Source organism: Salmo salar, chromosome ssa01 (assembly GCF_905237065.1).
Source record: "Salmo salar chromosome ssa01, Ssal_v3.1, whole genome shotgun sequence".
In the NCBI taxonomy this organism is placed as follows: Eukaryota; Metazoa; Chordata; class Actinopteri; order Salmoniformes; family Salmonidae; genus Salmo; species Salmo salar.
The window spans coordinates 12,450,341-12,468,950 of record NC_059442.1 but is presented as its reverse complement, the minus strand read 5'-3'; the positions used below and the strand labels follow the sequence as shown (position 1 = coordinate 12,468,950).

At 45.0% G+C, this 18,610-nt stretch overlaps 1 protein-coding gene across 1 annotated transcript in view; it reads left to right on the top strand.

The window, feature by feature from the left end:
• Positions 1 to 18,610, top strand: part of LOC106561950 (parkin coregulated gene protein homolog) — a 283,610-nt gene that overhangs the window by 160,191 nt on the left and 104,809 nt on the right. The window contains exon 6 of the mRNA XM_014126456.2: positions 13,542 to 13,688. Coding sequence (XP_013981931.1) covers positions 13,542 to 13,688 — 147 coding nt within the window. The remainder of the gene's footprint in view (positions 1 to 13,541; positions 13,689 to 18,610) is intronic.

The following is an 18,610-nucleotide window of genomic DNA, read 5'->3' as shown; positions in this document are numbered from 1 at the left end:
AATGATTAACGATAACTTGTCAATATACAAGGGGTACCAGTACAGAGTCGATGTGCAGGGGACAAAGTAATTGAGGTAGACATGTACATATATCTAGGAATAAAGTGACAGATAATAAGCAGTAGCAGCATCAGCAAAGGTCAATGCAGATAGTCTGGGTAGCTATTGGTTAACTATTTAACAAACTATTATCAGTCTTATGGCTTGGGGACAGAAGCTGTTCAAGGTCCTACTGGACCAAAAAGGAGAGTGATGGAGTGCTGCATCAGATGGCCTGGCCACCACAATCATCTGACCTCAACCCAATTGAGATGGTTTTGGATGTTTTGAACTGCAGTTGAAAGAAAATCAGCCAACAAGTGCTCAGCATATGTGAGAACTCCTTCAAGACTGTTGGAAAAGCATTCCAGGTGAAGCTGGTTGAGAGAATGCCAAGAGTGTGCAAAGCTGTCATCAAGGCAATGGGTGGCTATTTTTAAGAATATCAAATATTTTTTGATTTAACACTTTTTTGGTTACTAAATGATTCCATATTTGTATTTTTTATTGAACCAGGCAAGTCAGCTAACCCTCCTGTTGTGTTCGTTTCATGTTCATTAATTCTGTGTTTCCGGTCCAAAATGACCGCCCCATTATAGCTGATTATAAATCCATAGTAATACATATATTATCACCTAATGTTGTGTTACATCTTTTTATCAACTTAAGTTATTGTGAACATTACAAGTTTAGAACTTCTATTTGCTATTTATGGCCTGTAGGCTTCATTGACCTGAGCTCAAACAACTTGTTTTTGAGTTAAAAAAAAGCATAATGTATCGATTATTTAGACTACAACAAATACTCAGATTAAAAATATTGTGCTTTTGATCATAAACTACTTTGTGTTAAAGTTTAACAAGGACTCTCTCCTCCTCACCAGGGTCATGTTCAAAGATATGATCAAGAGCCTCAAATACAGTATATCATTTGGTCATTGTGATGCCACAGAATGAATTGTGAGAAAGGCCTCAAAAAAGCTTTATATACCAGAGCTGCAAGAAAAGTTCTATATATTATTGAAACAATGTTGCGATTGTTTGTGAGAATGCCAACAGGTGTGGTTCCCTTGGGGGAAAGATTATATTGGGGAAAGGTTCCCTTGGGGGTTGCCAAGGAAGCCAAGAAGGGGAGTGAGGTGTGTGTGTGTGTGTGTGTGTGTGTGTGTGTGTGTGTGTGTGTGTGTGTGTGTGTGTGTGTGTGTGTGTGTGTGTGTGTGTGTGTGTGTGTGTGTGTGTGTGTGTGTGTGTGTGTGTGTGTGTGTGTGCTCAAACACACATGCATGTTGGGGTCTAGGAGAGGAAGTGTGTCCATCTGATGAATGGGCATGTGCCTCAACTCAATTTTATACACTAATTGTAGTCTCACCCATTCATTTCTAATGACTGGTCATTTTTGACCGGGAACGCCACAGTGAAATTAAACATCCAAAATGTTATAAAAATCATCCAAAATGTATTTTGTGTGTTCAGATGCCCTGTGTGGACAAAGTCATGGAAACGTATGACAATCAGATTAAATAAACTACATTTTTCAGAGAGAATACTTGTAAATCAGTCCAATTCGACCGCAACACAGCAGGAGGGTAAAGAACAAATTCTTATTTACAATGATGGCCTACCCCGGCCAAACCCTCCCTTAACCCAGTCGACACTGAGCCAATTGTGCGCCGCCCTATGGGACTCTCGATCACAGCCGGTTGTGATACAGCCTGGGATTGAACCAGGGTCTGTAGTGACACCTCTAGAGGAGTTTGTAATTTAGATAGGTTTGAAGTCTTCTATTATTCTACAATGTAGAAAATAGTAAAAATAAAGAAAAACCTTTGAATGAGTACGTCCAAACTTTTGACTGGTACTGTGTATTTGAGTCTGTGTGTGTTTCAGCTCTGGAAGAGAGACTCTCAACTCTACATTGGGTGAATGTGAGTACAGTCTTTCCTGTGATTTATCTTCATTGTGAATTGTTTGGGGGGAAAATGTGGCTGTTAAGAGCATTGGGGCGGTAACCGAAAGGGTTTTGCTTGTTCGAATCCCCAAGCTGACTAGGTGAAATCTGTTGATGTGCCCTTGAGCAAGGCACTTGACCCTAATTGCTCCTGTAAGTCATTCTGGATAAGAGCGTCTGCTAAATCACTTAAATGTCATGTAAATTATAAAAATAGGGCTTTCTGGACTAAAAAGTGAATTTCTGACCCTGCACACACACACACACACACGCTTACTTAACACAAACACACACTCACACGCTTACTTAACACACACACACACACACACACACATGCTTAACACACACACTGAGAGGCTTTCTTTTTTGCTGGAGCCAACTGAGTGCTAGTTTTAAAGTGAGTGTTTTTAAAGTGGCGCAGTGAGTGATTTCGACCAGTTGGCCATGTGTGTGTGCTCAGTGTTCCAGCGCCTGCTGAGTCAGGGGGGTGAAACGGGCAACATGAGGCAGGGCCGCTGGAGACATGGAGACATGCTGACAGACTGACCCCGGCAATAGACTAAACACACACTCACTGCTTACTGATTAGCAACAGAGGACAGCATAGAGCATGGCCCAGTTCACATCATAAGAAATAAGGCTTCCAAAACTCTTTGTAGAATGGGTTCTACATGGAACCCAAAATGGTTCTACCTGCAACCAAAAGGGGATATTTAAAGGGTTCTCCTATGGGGAAAGCCGAATAACCCTTTAAGGTTTTTGATATCACCTTTTTTTCTAAGAGTGTGGGACGTGTGAGCATGTGTGTTTTGTTTTTGTTGTTTACATTGTTTCTACTCCAAAGCGGTTTACATTGTTTCTACTCCAAAGCGGTTTACATTGTTTCTACTCCAAAGCGGTTTACATTGTTTCTACTCCAAAGCGGTTTACATTGTTTCTACTCCAAAGCGGTTTACATTGTTTCTACTCCAAAGCGGTTTACATTGTTTCTACTCCAAAGCGGTTTACATTGTTTCTACTCCAAAGCGGCAATCAGCAGTTGGAACAATAAAAGTGACTCCCCACCCCTGTCTTAGGTAAAAAGCTGGGGGATATGGAAATGTAACCACTCTCAAATGAATAGACAGAGCTATGGATGCAAGGACTGGCCATCCATGATATCAAAATTATAGTTTTAACTAAACTGTCCATACTAGAAGGCTATACACTCACTTCACTGGCCGCACACACACACCAACACACATACACATACACATACACACATATACACACACACACACATACACACGCACGTGTACGCACACACCTCAAGCATTAATGGAATTTTAAATGGCCTGCTCGATATTATCTTCTTGGTTTATTAAAATCAGGCCCATTTTGGCCAGCCGTGGTGGAAACCCGCCGGCCCATGTCTCTGTTTGCAGATGAATTACTTTCCACTGGAACTCCAAGGAAAGAGGGAAAAGGAAAAATAATATGTGCAGGCTGCGATCTAAAAGGCAGAACGTTTTGTCTGACTGACTTCAGTGCAGAAGCCTCCATCTGGCTGGCGGGCTGTTATATGGCGAACGGCTGAATTATGCTGTTGGACTCTGTGAATTTTGATGATGATGACTCCAGGTCACCCGGTGAGAATACGCAATGCGCAGGGCCGTCGGAATAGTCCTTTACTCTGAAACTGAACTCAGGTCAGTGCGGAGTGCGCTCACCTCTTTGCATCCCCCGTCACATAGTCTACATTAGGCTAGAACGATTGAGAAAAGTTAGCGGCATTGTGGGTCATTTTTAGGTGGTGATTTTGAGACCTTGAAAGAACTCTAGATGTAGGCAGAAGGCCGCAATAAAAAAAAATATACAGGTAATGTTTTTGAGCACGTTGAGCCCAGAGTGTCCTTAAAAAATAACCTAGAGAAGCTTTTACATTTAACAACTTAAACATCACTCCAACATTACCTTCATGACTTTAGACGAGAACAAAATCATTACACTGATATGCCATCATTTCCTACACTCTTAGATAAAAGCATTCCGAAAGGGTTCCTTGGCTGTCCGCATAGGAGAACCCTTTTTGGTTCCATGTAGAATCAAAAAGAAGAACCCTTTTAGGATCTAGATATCAAAAATAATATTATACGTGTGTATTCTCTTTAAATAAGGATGAAAACTCCCAGACACATCTCCACCAAAATTAAACTTTCATTACAAAGAGATCCCCGATCCAATTTGAAAAGTATAATTATCTCACAACAAACACGATTGACTGAAATCCTCAATGTCACCCACGCGTGACATTTGGAAGAGATGAGAATACAAGGTCGAGTTTTATTTTTGGGGAACAGAATATCTAATAGAAGTGGCTTGAATAGATGATTACTTTATTCATATCCGATGTGACAAGGATTATACCAAACGTTAATATATCCTACTCTGATACTCTCTGCTTCACTTTTTGTGAAAGGCGAGAGCCTGAATGAATAATTGAACAGTCCCACGGTACAAATGTCACAGATAGGGTAAAATGTTTGCGCTCGTGGTAATTAGAATTTCATTGCTGTTATGTGCATTTGAAATCCATGTCGGTCCACATGCAACCTTATCACTGTGATGGCAGATAGCTCTCCCCTTGTATGAGGAAACAGGAGAGAGATGTCCTTCCCTGTCAGTCCACATTCAACCTTATCACTGTGATGGCAGATAGCTCTCCCCTTGTATGAGGAAACAGGAGAGAGATGTGCTTCCCTGTCGGTCCACATTCAACCTTATCACTGTGATGGCAGATAGCTCCTTGAGGAAACAAACTTCCTGTCAGTCCACATTCAACCTTATCACTGTGATGGCAGATAGCTCTCCCCTTGTATGAGGAAACAGGAGAGAGATGTGCTTCCCTGTCGGTCCACATTCAACTTATCACTGTGATGGCAGATAGCTCTCCCCTTGTATGAGAAACAGGATCTCCTGTCGGTCCACATTCAACCTTATCACTGTGATGGCAGATAGCTCCCCCTTGTATGAGGAAACAGGAGAGAGATGTCCTTCCCTGTCAGTCCACATTCAACCTTATCACTGTGATGGCAGATAGCTCTCCCCTTGTGTGAGGAAACAGGAGAGAGATGTCCTTCCCTGTCAGTCCACATTCAACCTTATCACTGTGATGGCAGATAGCTCTCCCCTTGTGTGAGGATACAGGAGAGAGATGTCCTACAATGGATTCACTCATTCAGCATTGTCTGTAACACTAATACACACAGTTACGCACAGTCACACACCCGTTCACGTACACACACACAGGACATCCATTCTTCACATGTTGACATTCTGTGAAACAGCCCTTGTGTGTAAATAACACAACTGGGTTTGAAGACACCATGTCCTTCTGTGTAGTATACATTTAATACAGATTTTTAGGCATGTGTCAGAGTGGGTTTAGCATGAATATGTGCTGTGTTTGTGATGGTGTGTGTGTGTGTGTGTGCGTGTGTGCGTACGTGTGGGTTTGCTTTTGCGTGCATGCGAGTGTGTGTGTGTGTGTGTGTGTGCGCATCTCCTCACCAGAGCCGTTTTAGTCCTCACGTCAGTCTGTCTGGCCTACCTCGGTGCAGTGCACTGTCTAGAACAAGGAGACAGATGTTTCACCGGATGTACAAATCTGAAGCATCCAGTTTTTGGGCTGTGGTGTTCATGCAATTTTGTCAGCTGGTTATTGTCATGCAAAAGCCTGCCGGTCTCATGTTAATTAACATAAATACATTTAGCATCTCCAGGCCTCCACGCAGAAAAACCCCCCGCGTACAAGCTATTTTCCCATTGTGGAGCAAGTGCGCATATGACGTGACTATGTAGCATAAAAGTGATCATTAGAAACAGATTTATTAGGCAAATTTAGTTGTGAATGATACAAACCTATGAATGTCTTAGAAATCAAAATATATCCGGGCTGCGTGATGCGACTATAGACTGTTGATGAATTGAGAAAATCGCCCAAAAAGATTGTGTTCTGTTCCTTGCCTCAGGCTGCACAGCTGTTCTCTCATCAAGTGGTCATATTTTCACCGATAAATCTATTCTCAATGTAATCTTGTCTTTACTAATGTGTCAAATCTGTTTCGATTTAGAATGGCCCATTATCAAATGGGCAGGAACAGGGACAGGGCAAAAAATACATCATCCATATGCTCTCGAATAGCAAATGGAGGCCGTTTTCCTGCCGGGTCCTTTTTTTTCTTCTCAATAATGCCTGGTAGACTACTCCATTACTTCAGTCCACGCATCAACCACTATTTGAGAAGCAGCCAGCCTCTTTCTGCAGGGCAGCTGATATTCCATCTAAACTCGGTATGCCATGGGCTCTTCAACCCTGTTCCTGCAGCTTTCCAGTGCTTCATTTGGGAAACCAATGTAAATCTGTTCAGCAACTTCTGTACTAACATCTCTGCATGCTTGAGAAAGCAATGAAGGAGAGAGGAGGAGATGAAAACGCACGGTGGTGAGATTCTGTAGATAACGGTAATGTGTCACCCTATTAAATATGAAAATATAAAATGCCGTATTAGTAGGTTATTCAAAATCACTATAATTGTAGGCTAACTCTGTAAACCGCCCTGCACAATCAATTAACCAATAGCATTGCCAAGGCCTGTTCGTTCTCTCCCAGACTCATTTTGGAACTGTAGCATAAGGTATCCAGTCTGTCCGGTATGCATAATAATGCTGTCCACACTAAAAGGTGATTACTAGAACTGGTTTAATGTTGAAGTATAGCCGAGACCAATTATCTACCAAAGATATCTTAAATACTTTTTGTTTTATGTTTTTCTGCCGTGCGTAATATGTGGTAGGCTATGTATTGTATAATGGCACAATCATTATTTTAATTCAGATTTTTTTCGGATTTGCGCGCATTTATAGGCCTATGCATTAACTCAAATATGCCTACATTTTGTTTTGTTAGGCTTTCAAACGACATCCTCAACAACCATCTTTTCAACTCAGTTTCAACCACCTGTTGAACTTCTTTCTTCAAATTGGTCATCACAGTGAGGTGAGTTTTAAAAGCACAATAATGTTTTTATTGTAAGCGTTTGATGTTATTTTCGATCGCATTTGCATTGATGGTTAGAGGGACAATAGAGCTCTAAGTACCAGATCATTAGCGACTTGACGGTCGATACGGAGTTGGGTACTACCAACGCATGTCCAGAGTGCATAAGAGGAGATTACCTTGACTCAATGGTCACATGGAATTTTACTGTGGTCATGATTCATGACTGCTGTTGTGGAGGTAATACGGTCACCGCAACAGACCTATCCGGTAGGAATTTCCACTCCCCACCAAATATGGTAAGGAGAGGAAGCCCTGTGGCCGGCAGTGAGAGAGTATGGAGCGAGATAGAACTGGGCCGTCATTCTATGGATTTTCTCATAATAGAAAAAAGCCCGATTGTCACGTCCTGACCATAGAGAGCTCGTATTTTTCTATGGTAGAGTAGGTCAGGGCGTGACTGGGAGGTTTTGTCTAGTTTATTTATTTCTATGTTTGGTTCTAGTGTCTTTTTTCTATGTTGGGGTTGTTGTCTAGTTTATATTTTCTATGTTGTGTTCTAGGTTCTTTTTTCTAGGTTGGGGTTTTCGTATGATCCCCAATTAGAGGAAGCTGGTCATCGTTGTCTCTAATTGGGGGTCATATTTAAGTTGTTGTTTTTCCCACCAGTGTTTGTGGGAGATTATTTTGAGTTTATGCATGTAGCACCTCTTCATCACGGTTTGTTTTTGTTTATAGTTTATTGTCTGTCTTGTATAGTTTCACATAGAAATAAAGATGTGGAACGATACGCACGCTGCGCCTTGGTCTCTTTCATACGACAGCCATGACAGAATCTCCCACCACCGAAGGACCAAGCTGCGTGCCCAGGAGGAGCAGGGATCCTGGGCCCGGGAGAGAAGAGAGGGGTGGACATCCTGGACCTGGGAGGAGGTGATGGCAGGGGACAAGACCCTGCCATGGAAGCAGGTGGAAACAGCGAGAGAGGAACGGCGACGATACGAGGAACTAGCACGGCAACGACGGAAGCCCGAGAGGCAGCTCCAAAAATTGTTTTGGGGGGGGTACACGGGGAGATTGGCGGAGTCAGGGTTGAGACCTGAGCCAACTCCCCATGCTTACCGTGGGGAGCGTGTGACCAGTCAGGCACCGTGTAATGCGGTGATGCGCACTGTATCTCCAGTGCACATTCATAGCCCAGTGCGCACTGTGCCTGCGCCCCGCATTTGCCGGGCTAAAGTAAGCATTCAGCTAGGACGGGTTGTGCCGGCTCAGCGCTCCTGGTCTCCGGTGCGTCTCCTTGGTCCAGGATATCCTGCACCAGCTCTACGCACTGTGTCGCCAGTGCGCCTTCACAGCCCAGTGCATCCTGTGCCAGCGCCCCGCACTTGCCGGACTAAAGTGAGCATTCAGCCAGGACGGGTTGTGCCAGCTCTACGCTCCAGACCTCCAGTGCGCCTTCACGGTCCAGTATATCCTGCACCGGTTCTACGCACCAGGTCTCCAGTGCGCCTCCACAGCACAGTACGTCCTGTGCCTGCTCCCCGCACTCTCCCTGAAGTGCGTGGTCCCAGTCAGGTATGTCCTGTGCCTCCTCCTCGCACTCTCCCTGAGGTGCGTGTCACTAGTCCGGTGCCACCTGTACCGGTCCCACGCCTCAAGCCTCCAGTGCGCCTCCCCAGTCTAGTACGTCCTGTGCCTGCTTCTCGCACTCGCCCTGAAGTGCGTGTCACCAGTCTGGTGCCACCTGTCCCGGCTCCACGCACTAGGCCTCCAGTGTGCCTGCCCAGTCCGGCGATAGTTCCTAGTCCAGAGCTTCCGGCAACGGTCCCCAGTCCGGAGCTTCCGGCGACGGTCCCCAGTCCGGAGCTTCCGGCGACGGTCCCCAGTCCAGAGCTTCCGGCAACGGTCCCCAGTCCGGAGCCTCCTGAGACGGCCCCCAGCCCGGAGCCTCCTGAGACGGCCCCCAGCCCGGAGCCTCCTGAGACGGCCCTCAGCCCGGAGCCTCCTGAGACGGCCCCCAGCCCGGAGCCTCCACCGATGAGAGGGTTCTTCGTCCCGCACCAGAGCCACCTCCGATGCTGGCGGGTTCGCAGGATGAGAAAGTTCTTCGTCCTGCATCAAAGCCGCCACCAACACTAGACACCCCCCCTAACCCTCCCTTTTGGTTTCAGGTTTTGCGGCCGGAGTCCACACCTTTGGGGGGGGGGGTACTGTCACATCCTGACCATAGAGAGCTCGTATTTTTCTATGGTAGAGTAGGTCAGGGCGTGACTGGGGGGTTTTGTCTAGTTTATTTATTTCTTTGTTTGGTTCTAGTGTCTTTTTTCTATGTTGGGGTTTTTGTCTAGTTTATATTTTCTATGTTGTGTTCTAGGTTATTTTTTCTAGGTTGGGGTTTTCGTATGATTCCCAATTAGAGGAAGCTGGTCATCGTTATCTCTGTTGTTTTTCCGACCAGTGTTTGTGGGAGATTACTTTGAGTAGCATCTCTTTGTCACGGTTTGTTGTTTTTGTTTATAGTTTATTGTCTGGCTAGCATAGTTTCACATAGAAATAAAGATGTGGAACGATACGCACGCTGCGCCTTGGTCTCTTTCATACGACAGCCGTGACACCGATCTCAATAAATGTTGCTATCAGTGCACTCTGTTCGTAACATATTCTAAATTTTGTTGATGTGCCCCTTTGTCAAAGTTTTTTTTTTAAATCCTTTGTTTACAAGGCGTGCAAGTGCGAATTGAGTTATTACACACATGCCTAACAGAAATATGCAAAAAAAATGCTAGAACGTGCCAATAAGGTCTCGCTAGCTCGTACTTGGCACTGTTCACCTCCTTGCTTGTTCTGCCCACTATGCTTTATGTGTTCCAAATGACAACGACACAGATTAACTATCTTGGGTTAGTTATAAAAATATTTGGTAGTATGACTCGGAGGGAGGCTGCGTCTCTCTCTGTGTTTGTGGGTGTGTGTGTGACAGCCACGCATTTGCACATGAGCTGTTTAACACTCAGGCTGCGGGTGACTCCGCTTGCTGCTCCCTGAGTGCACTAACCATCATACTACGCATTGTATGGTTCCTGCTTCCATCTCTCTCTCTCTCGCTCGCTCTCTCCACCCTGCTAACATATTGTACTTATTTCTCTCTCTATGTCAGACGTGCTTTCCCTCAGATAGCCAAGCGACTCCCTTTCATTATTCAATATTTGTTTTTGCATGAATCGTTAACTCCTTTTAGTTCTATTATGGCAATATCCACTTAAGGGCTCTAGGAGCTATTTAGACTGTCATAGCTTCTACAGCGGAAAAGTATTAAGTTAGATTGCCCCTTTATAACCAAGCGAATTACAATCTGCTGTTGCTACATTACTTTTAGGAATTATAAATTAATAATATATAATACCCTTAGATTTTTCTCCCCACTAACACACACACCTGTCTTCTCCCCACCCATCTACCCACTAACACCCAAGTCAATTAAGAACAAATTCTTATTTACAATGACAGCCTACCCCGGCCAAACCTGGGGTAATTGTGCGCCGCACTATGGGACTCCCAATCACAGCCAGATGTGATACAGCCTGGATTTGAACCAGGGACTGTAGTGATGCCTCTTGAACTGAAATGCAGTGCCTTAGACCACTGCGCCACTCAGGAGCCCAGGTGGATATGTACACAAACTCAGGTACATTCAGTACAGGCATGTGTACTGTACACGCACGCACACACACTCGCACGCACATGCACACACACACACACACACACACACAACAGGACCCTGACCAGCTTCTACGCCCAAGCCATGAGACTGCTAAATAGTTAACCAAATAGCTACCTGGACTATCTGCATTGACCCTTTTTCTACTAACTCTTTTGACTCATCACATGCGCTGCTGCTATTGTTTATCATATTGCCTAGTCACTTTACCCCTAACTGCATGTAAATATGGTATCTACCTCAATTACCTCGTACCTCTGCACATCGACTCAGTACTGGTACCCTGTGTACACTGAATTAACAAAACATTAGGAACACCTTCCTAATATTGAGTTGCACCCCTTTTGCCCTCAGAACAGCCTCAATTCCTCGGGTCATGGACTACAAGGTGTCAAAAATGTTCCCCAGGGATGCTGGCCCATGTTGTCTCCAATGCCTCAACAGTTGTGTCAAGTTGGCTGGATGTCCTTTGGGTAGTGGACCATTCTTGATACACACGGGAAACTGTTGAGCGTGAAAAACCCAGCAGCGTTGCAGTTCTTGGCACATTAAAACCAGTGAGCCTGGCACCTACTACCATAACTCGTTCAAAAGCACGTCAATGTTTTGTCTTGCCCCTTCACCCTCTGAATGGCACACATACACAATCCATGTCTCAAGGATTAAAAATCCTTCTGTAACCCGTCTCCTCCCGTTCATCTACACAGATTGAACTAGATTTAACAGGTGACATGATTAAAGGATCATAACTTTCACCTGGATTCACCTGATTCATGTCATGAAAGAGCAGGTGTTCCTAATGTTTTTTTAAATAAAATACAATCAAATAGTATTTGTCACATGCGCCGAATACAACTGGTGTAGACTTTACCGTGAAATGCTTGCTTATGAGCCCTTCCCAACAATGCACAAGGAATAAAATAAAATACACAAGAGTGGAGATATATACAGACATGACCAGTACCAGAAACAAGATTCTCTGGTCTGATGAAATCAAGATTGAACTCTTTGACCTGAATGCCAAGTGTCAGGTCTGGAGGAAACCTGGCACCATCCCAACGGGGAAGCATGGTGGTGGCAGCATCATGCTGTGATGTTTTTCAGCGGCAGGGACTGGGAGACTAGTCAAGATCGAGGGAAAGATGAACGGCGCAAAGTACAGAGAGATCCTTGATGAAAACCTGCTCCAGAGCTCTCAGAACCTCAGACTAGGGCGAAGGTTCACCTTCCAAAAGGACAATGACCCTAAGCACACAGCCAAGACAACGCAGTAGTGGCTTCGGGACAAGTCTCTGAATGTCCTTGAGTGGCCCAGACAGAGCCCGGACTTGAACCCGATCAAACATTTCTGGAGAGACCTGAAATTAGCTGTGCAGCCGATGCTCCCCATCCAACCTGACAGAACTTGAGAGGATCTACAGAGAAGAATGGGCGAAAATCCCCAAATACAGGTTTGCCAAGCTTGTAGCATCATACCCAAGAAGACTCGAGGCTGTAATCGCTGCCAAAGGTGCTTCAACAAAGTGCTGAGTAAAGGGTCTGAATACTTATGTAAATGTGATATTACATTTTTTGCAATTTTTTTAAATAGCAAAAAATTCTTACAACCTGTTTCTGCTGTGCCATTATGTGGTATTGTGTATAGATTCATGATTGGGGGAAAAAACTATTTCATCCATTTTAGAATAAAGCTATAATGTAACAAAATGTAGAAAAAGTCAAGGGGTCTGAATACTTTCCGAATGCAATGTATAGCCAAGTTATTGTTTCTCATTCTGTACTAAATCCTTGTGTTAGTAATTTTTCTATATTTTTCTCTCTGCATTTTTGGGATGGGCACGTAAGTAAGCATTTTACTGTTAGTCTACACCTGTTGTTTACGAAGCATGTGAAGCATGTGAAAAATAACATTTGATTTGATATGTTTGCCTCTCTTTCTCTTCCTTCTACCTCCTTTTCTCTCTCTTTTGTTCTCACTATCAGCGGGAGATGGAGTTAAGTGCAGCTGTCGGCCAAATTGCTCTGTGATTGGCTCTCACTTGTGCCTTTTCAAACCTCTGATTGCAGCCAGCCATTACAAGTCAAGGCCCAGTAACAAAAAACATTGATTTCAGTGGAGGGAGTGTGAATTCTGCGTGACCTCCTTCTGGTCTTTTTTTACCTGTGTGTTTACATGTGCGTGTGTTCAGTACATGCTGTGGTTTAATTTACCATGATATGTAGAGGATAACTACTTAGACTTTACCATAGGAGGGCTTAATTGCTAATTCCCAATCACACACCTCCCTAGGGAAAGCCTCTACGAAAACAAGTAGTGCTCACACACTACCCTCTCTTCCTGACCTCTAACCCACGACCTCTATCATGTGTGCACTCCATATAAAAGTAATGACTAGAACAGCCATCCCCATTCAAATCAATGTATGGTTGGCATCCTGTATGTTGGTATGACTCGTACTGGAGGTAATTCTGCAGGGTAGTCACTAGCTGGCACAGCCACAAAGTCAGATTTGAAATCTTAACCCCATTGCTAACATTATGCCTAACCCTAACCTTAAATTGAGACCAACAAGCAATTTCTATGAATTAACTGTTACGATATATAGACTGCAGCTGGCCAATCAATTTTGACTGCAGCTGGTCAATCTAGTGGAAATCACTCAGCTCTGCCTCCAGGACAAGATTCATCCCAATAAACGTCAACCTGCGTATGGCTATGGGTTGCGGCAGGCATATTGATTATACCCATAACTTAACATTCTATTTTTATGGTGCCCTTCCTCTCTGTCCCCACAGATGCCCTGAACACACGGAAGAGGCAGGTGATCTGCACCATGTTGAAGATGCTGCAGCACCTGGTGGTGTCTGAAGACATGGGAGAGGCCCTGGTGTCCTACTACAGACAGATCCTAGCTATCCTCATCATCTTCAAGAACATGAACAGTGAGTCGCCCACATTATAGATGGTTTCAGTGTTTCTGGCAGTATGTTTGATAGGTATTTTGAGCGATTAGAGCTTTTTGAGGTCATTTTGATTTGATTATTAAAAAAGGAATCACTGTTTTGGATTTCGGTTTCAATTATTTATTTCCATTAAATGCACTACGTACCTTTTTGGGCGACCTGACCAAATTCACATAGAAATATGAGTTATAGATATTTTATTGAAAGCAAGTCTAACAAGCGGTAGATCGGTTCTACAGTATATGCTCTATTGCTATGCTTTCGGTTATTAAGTTTTGTTTTTTTATGTCTTTTACTTTCGGTTTTGTACACCAGCTTCAAATAGCAAAAAATACAATATCTTCAATTATGGAAAATATATTTCACAGTAGTTTAGATGGTACAGTGATTCTCTACACTCTACTTGGTTATTTTGAACCCGCGACCCTGCAAAATCACTGTCTGTAACGCCCTGGCCATAGAGAGGGTTTTTTGTCCTCTATTTTTGGTTAGGCCAGGGTGTGACATGGGTGGGCGTTCTAGGTTTCTTTTTCTATGTTGGTGGTTTTCTTTGTTTCGGCCGTGTATGGCTCTCAATCAGGAACAGGTGTAGATCGTTGTTGCTGATTGAGTGTCATACATAGGCAGTCTGTTTTTCCTTTGGGGTTTGTGGGTGAATGCTTTCTGTTTAGTTTGTTCCTGACAGAACTTTTGCTGGTCGTTGTTTTGGTTCCTTTTGTATAAGTGTTCATTCGGTTATTAAAATTCATTCAAGATGAACACATCCTCCGCTGCACCTTGGTCTCATTCTGACGACGGCCGTTACAGATTCACCCACTGGCAACGGACCAAGCAGCGTGAGAGGAAGGAGCAGAAGGTTCAGGATTCTTGGCAGTGGGAGGAATTACTGGACGGAAAGGGACCATGGGCTCAAGCTGGGGAGTATCGCCGACCGCAGTGGGAGATCGAGGCAGCGAAAGCTGAGAGGCGGTGGTATGAGGCAAGGGAGCGCAACAGGCATGAGAGGCAGCCCCAAAACATTTTTTTGGGGGGGGGGGTACACGGGGAGTGTGGCAGAGCCAGGATCAAATTCTGGGCCAACTCCCCGTGCTTACCGGAAGCGGCGTGGTACTGGTCAGGCACTGTGTTATGCGGTAGAGCGCACGGTGTCTCCAGTGCGCGCTCATAGCCCGGTGCGCTACATCCCAGCCCCCCGCAAGTGCCATGCTAGAGTGGGCATCGAGCCAGGACGGGTTGTGCAGGCCGTGCGCTCTAGACCTCCAGTGCATCTTCAGGACCCGGTCTATCCTGTGCCTGCGCCCAGAACCAGGCCTCCTGCATGTCTTCCCAGCCTGGTGAGTCCTGTGCCTGCGCCCAGAGCCAGGCCTCCTGCATGTCTCCCCAGCCTGGTGAGTCCTGTGCCTGCGCCCAGAGCCAGGCCTCCTGCATGTCTCCCCAGCCTGCTGAGTCCTGTGCCTGCGCCCAGAGCCAGGCCTCCTGCATGTCTTCCCGGCTTGGTGAGTCCTGTGCCTGCGCCCAGAGCCAGGTCTCCTGCATGTCTCCCCAGCCTGGTGAGTCCTGTGCCTGCGCCCAGAGCCAGGCCTCCTGCATGTCTCCCCAGCTTGGTGAGTCCTGTGCCTGCGCCCAGAGCCAGGCCTCCTGCATGTCTCCCCAGCCTGGTGAGTCCTGTGCCTGCGCCCAGAGCCAGGCCTCCTGCATGTCTTCCCAGCCTGGTGAGTCCTGTGCCTGCGCCCAGAGCCAGGCCTCCTGCATGTCTCCCCAGCCTGGTGAATCCTGGGCTAGAGCCACCCGCCAGTCCGGAGCCGCCAGAGTTGCCCACCAGTCCGGAGCCGCCAGAGCCGCCCGCCAGCCCGGAGCCGCCAGAGCCGCCCGCCTGTCTGGAGCCGCCAGGGTCGCCCGCCTGTCCGGAGCCGCCAGGGTCGCCCGCCTGTCCGGAGCCGCCAGGGTCGCCCGCCTGTCCGGTTCAGCCAGGGTCGCCCGCCAGCCGGGCGCAGCCAGGGTCAGCCGCCAGTCCACCGGCGCAGCCAGGGACGCCACCTAAGTGGGCTAAGCCGAGGGTGGAGCGGGGTCCACGTCCCACACCAGAGCCGCCGCCGTAGGAAGGCCCACCCGGACCCTCCCCTTTAGAGTCAGGTTTTGCGGCCGGAGTCCGCACCTTTGGGGGGGGGGGGGTACCATAGAGAGGGTTTTTTGTTCTCTATTTTTGGTTAGGCCAGGGTGTGACATGGGTGGGCATTCTAGGTTTCTTTTTCTATGTTGGTGGTTTTCTTTGTTTCGGCCGTGTATGGCTCTCAATCAGGAACAGGTGTAGATCGTTGTTGCTGATTGAGAATCATACATAGGCAGCCTGTTTTTCCTTTGGGGTTTGTGGGTGAATGCTTTCTGTTTAGTTTGTTTCTGACAGAACTGTTGCTGGTCGTCTTTTTGGTTCCTTTTGTATAAGTGTTCATTCGGTTATTAAAATTCATTCAAGATGAACACATCCTCCGCTGCACCTTGGTCTCATTCTGACGACGGCCGTTACACTGTCCTACATTACCTAGAGTGTACACCAGCAGTTCCGGACCTCTTGATGATGTTGGTGTTGTGCTAAAGGACACTATTGTATATATCTGAGTGCTAGCCAATGACTGTATATGAATGGACAAAGCCATCGATCACGTGACACCATTCATGCCTATGTGAAGACTCAATAGGGAATTTTAAGCCAAGGAAGTCGGTTAAGATGGCATTTCATAGAGACATAACCTCTTACATCTACATGTTCCGCTAGCAGAACGCCTCACCAATATCCAATGATAGAGCGTGGCGCGAATTACAAACACCTCAAAAATCCCAAAACTTCAATTTTTCAAACATATGATTATTTTACACCATTTTAAAGACAAGACTCTCCTTTATCTAACCACATTGTCCAATTTCAAAAAGGCTTTACAACGAAAGCAAAACATTAGATTATGTCAGGAGAGTACCCAGACAGAAATAATCACACACCCATTTTTCAAGCTAGCATATAATGTCACAAAAACCAAAACCACAGCTAAATGCAGCACTAACCTTTGATGATCTTCATCAGATGACAACCCTAGGACATTATGTTAAACAATGCATGCATGTTTTGTTCAATCAAGTTCATATTTATATCAAAAAACAGCTTTTTACATTAGCATGTGACGTTCAGAACTAGCATACCCACCGAAAACTTCCGGTGAATTTACTAAATTACTCACGATAAACGTTCACAAAAAACATAACAATTATTTAAAGAATTATAGATACAGAACTCCTTTATGCAATCGCGGTGTCCGATTTTAAAATAGCTTTTCGGTGAAAGCACATTTTGCAATATTCTGAGTAGATAGCCCGGCCATCATGGCTAGCTATTTTGACACCCACCAAGTTTGGCACTCACCAAACTCAGATTTACTATAAGAAAAATTGGATTACCTTTGCTGTTCTTCGTCAGAATGCACTCCCAGGACTTCTACTAGGTTCCAAATAATCCATAGTTATATCCAAATAGCTGCGTTTTGTTCATGCGTTCAGGTAACTCAAAATATTCCATTACCGTACTTCGAAGCATGTCAAACGCTGTTTAAAATGAATTTTTATGCGATTTTTCTCGTAAAATAGCAATAATATTCCAACCGGGAGACCTTGTTTTCGTTCAAACACTGAAAATAGAAAATGGAGTCTTCATATGCACGCGCGCACCAGTGTCATTGTTCTCAGAACGACCACTTTCAAAACCCCTACTGTTTTTCGCCCAGGGACTGCAGAGTTATCATTCCCCGTTCTGGCGCCTTCTGAGAGCCTATGGGAGCCTTAGAAAATGTCACGTTACAGCAGAGATCCTCTATTTTTGATAAAGAGGCTACAGAAGGCCAAGAAATGGTCAGACAGGGCACTTCCCATATAGAATCTTCTCAGGTTTTGGCCTGACATATGAGTTCTGTTATACTCACAGACACCATTCAAACAGTTTTAGAAACTTTAGGGTGTTTTCTATCCAAATCAAATAATGATATGCATATTCTAGTTTCTGGGCAGGAGTAATAACCAGATTAAATCGGGTACGTTTTTTATCCGGCCGTGAAAATACTGCCCCCTATCCTAAACAGGATAACATGCTCATTTTAAGCTACTGCAGGAAGTGACGTTCCAGGCTAGCTCAGTGCTGCCCCTTCTCATTGAGAATCTCAAGTTGAAGGGCCACCGGGGTACTGCAGGATGCCATTAGTAACTAAATTATCCTTATAACAGTATGCATGTATTTCAGTGATGGCCAGAGTGAATAGTGTTCATGTTTGTAGCCTATATGATGGAAGGGCAGTTTGCGTTGATTTTGTAGGCTTTTCTTTTGGCGTAGTCGATGTGAGCTTCAAGTTGACCCACAGGCCTCACACAGCTGCTCTGAGCATCTTCCAGGAATGCTCCCGCTCTTCCGTTTCCAGGATTTTAAGGGCTTGATGGTAAAGAGCTGAAATCAAATCAAAGTTCATTGGTCGCGTATACAAATTTGACAATGTTATGGCAGGTGCAGCGAAATTCTTCTGTTTCTATCTGCAACAGTGCAGTAATACCTAGTGTCGTGTCTTTGGCTATGCCGGATTAAGTGATATGACATGCTAACTTATAAAATGATTTCTCTGTAATTAATATTACCTGATTAAGCTAATCATGTAAATGTAATTAACTAGAAAGTCGGGGCACCACGGAAGAACGTTTATAGAGCTGTTATCTTCCGAATAAACTCTTAAAATACTTTGTAATATTTTACAACGATAGCAGTCAATCTTAACCCTTGTCTTATTTTCAGTCTCATAATGAAAGTTGTAAGTTCTTGGCTATCTTCACGAACCCTGGCTAACAAGTTGAATCAGCAATACAAAATTGGGTTT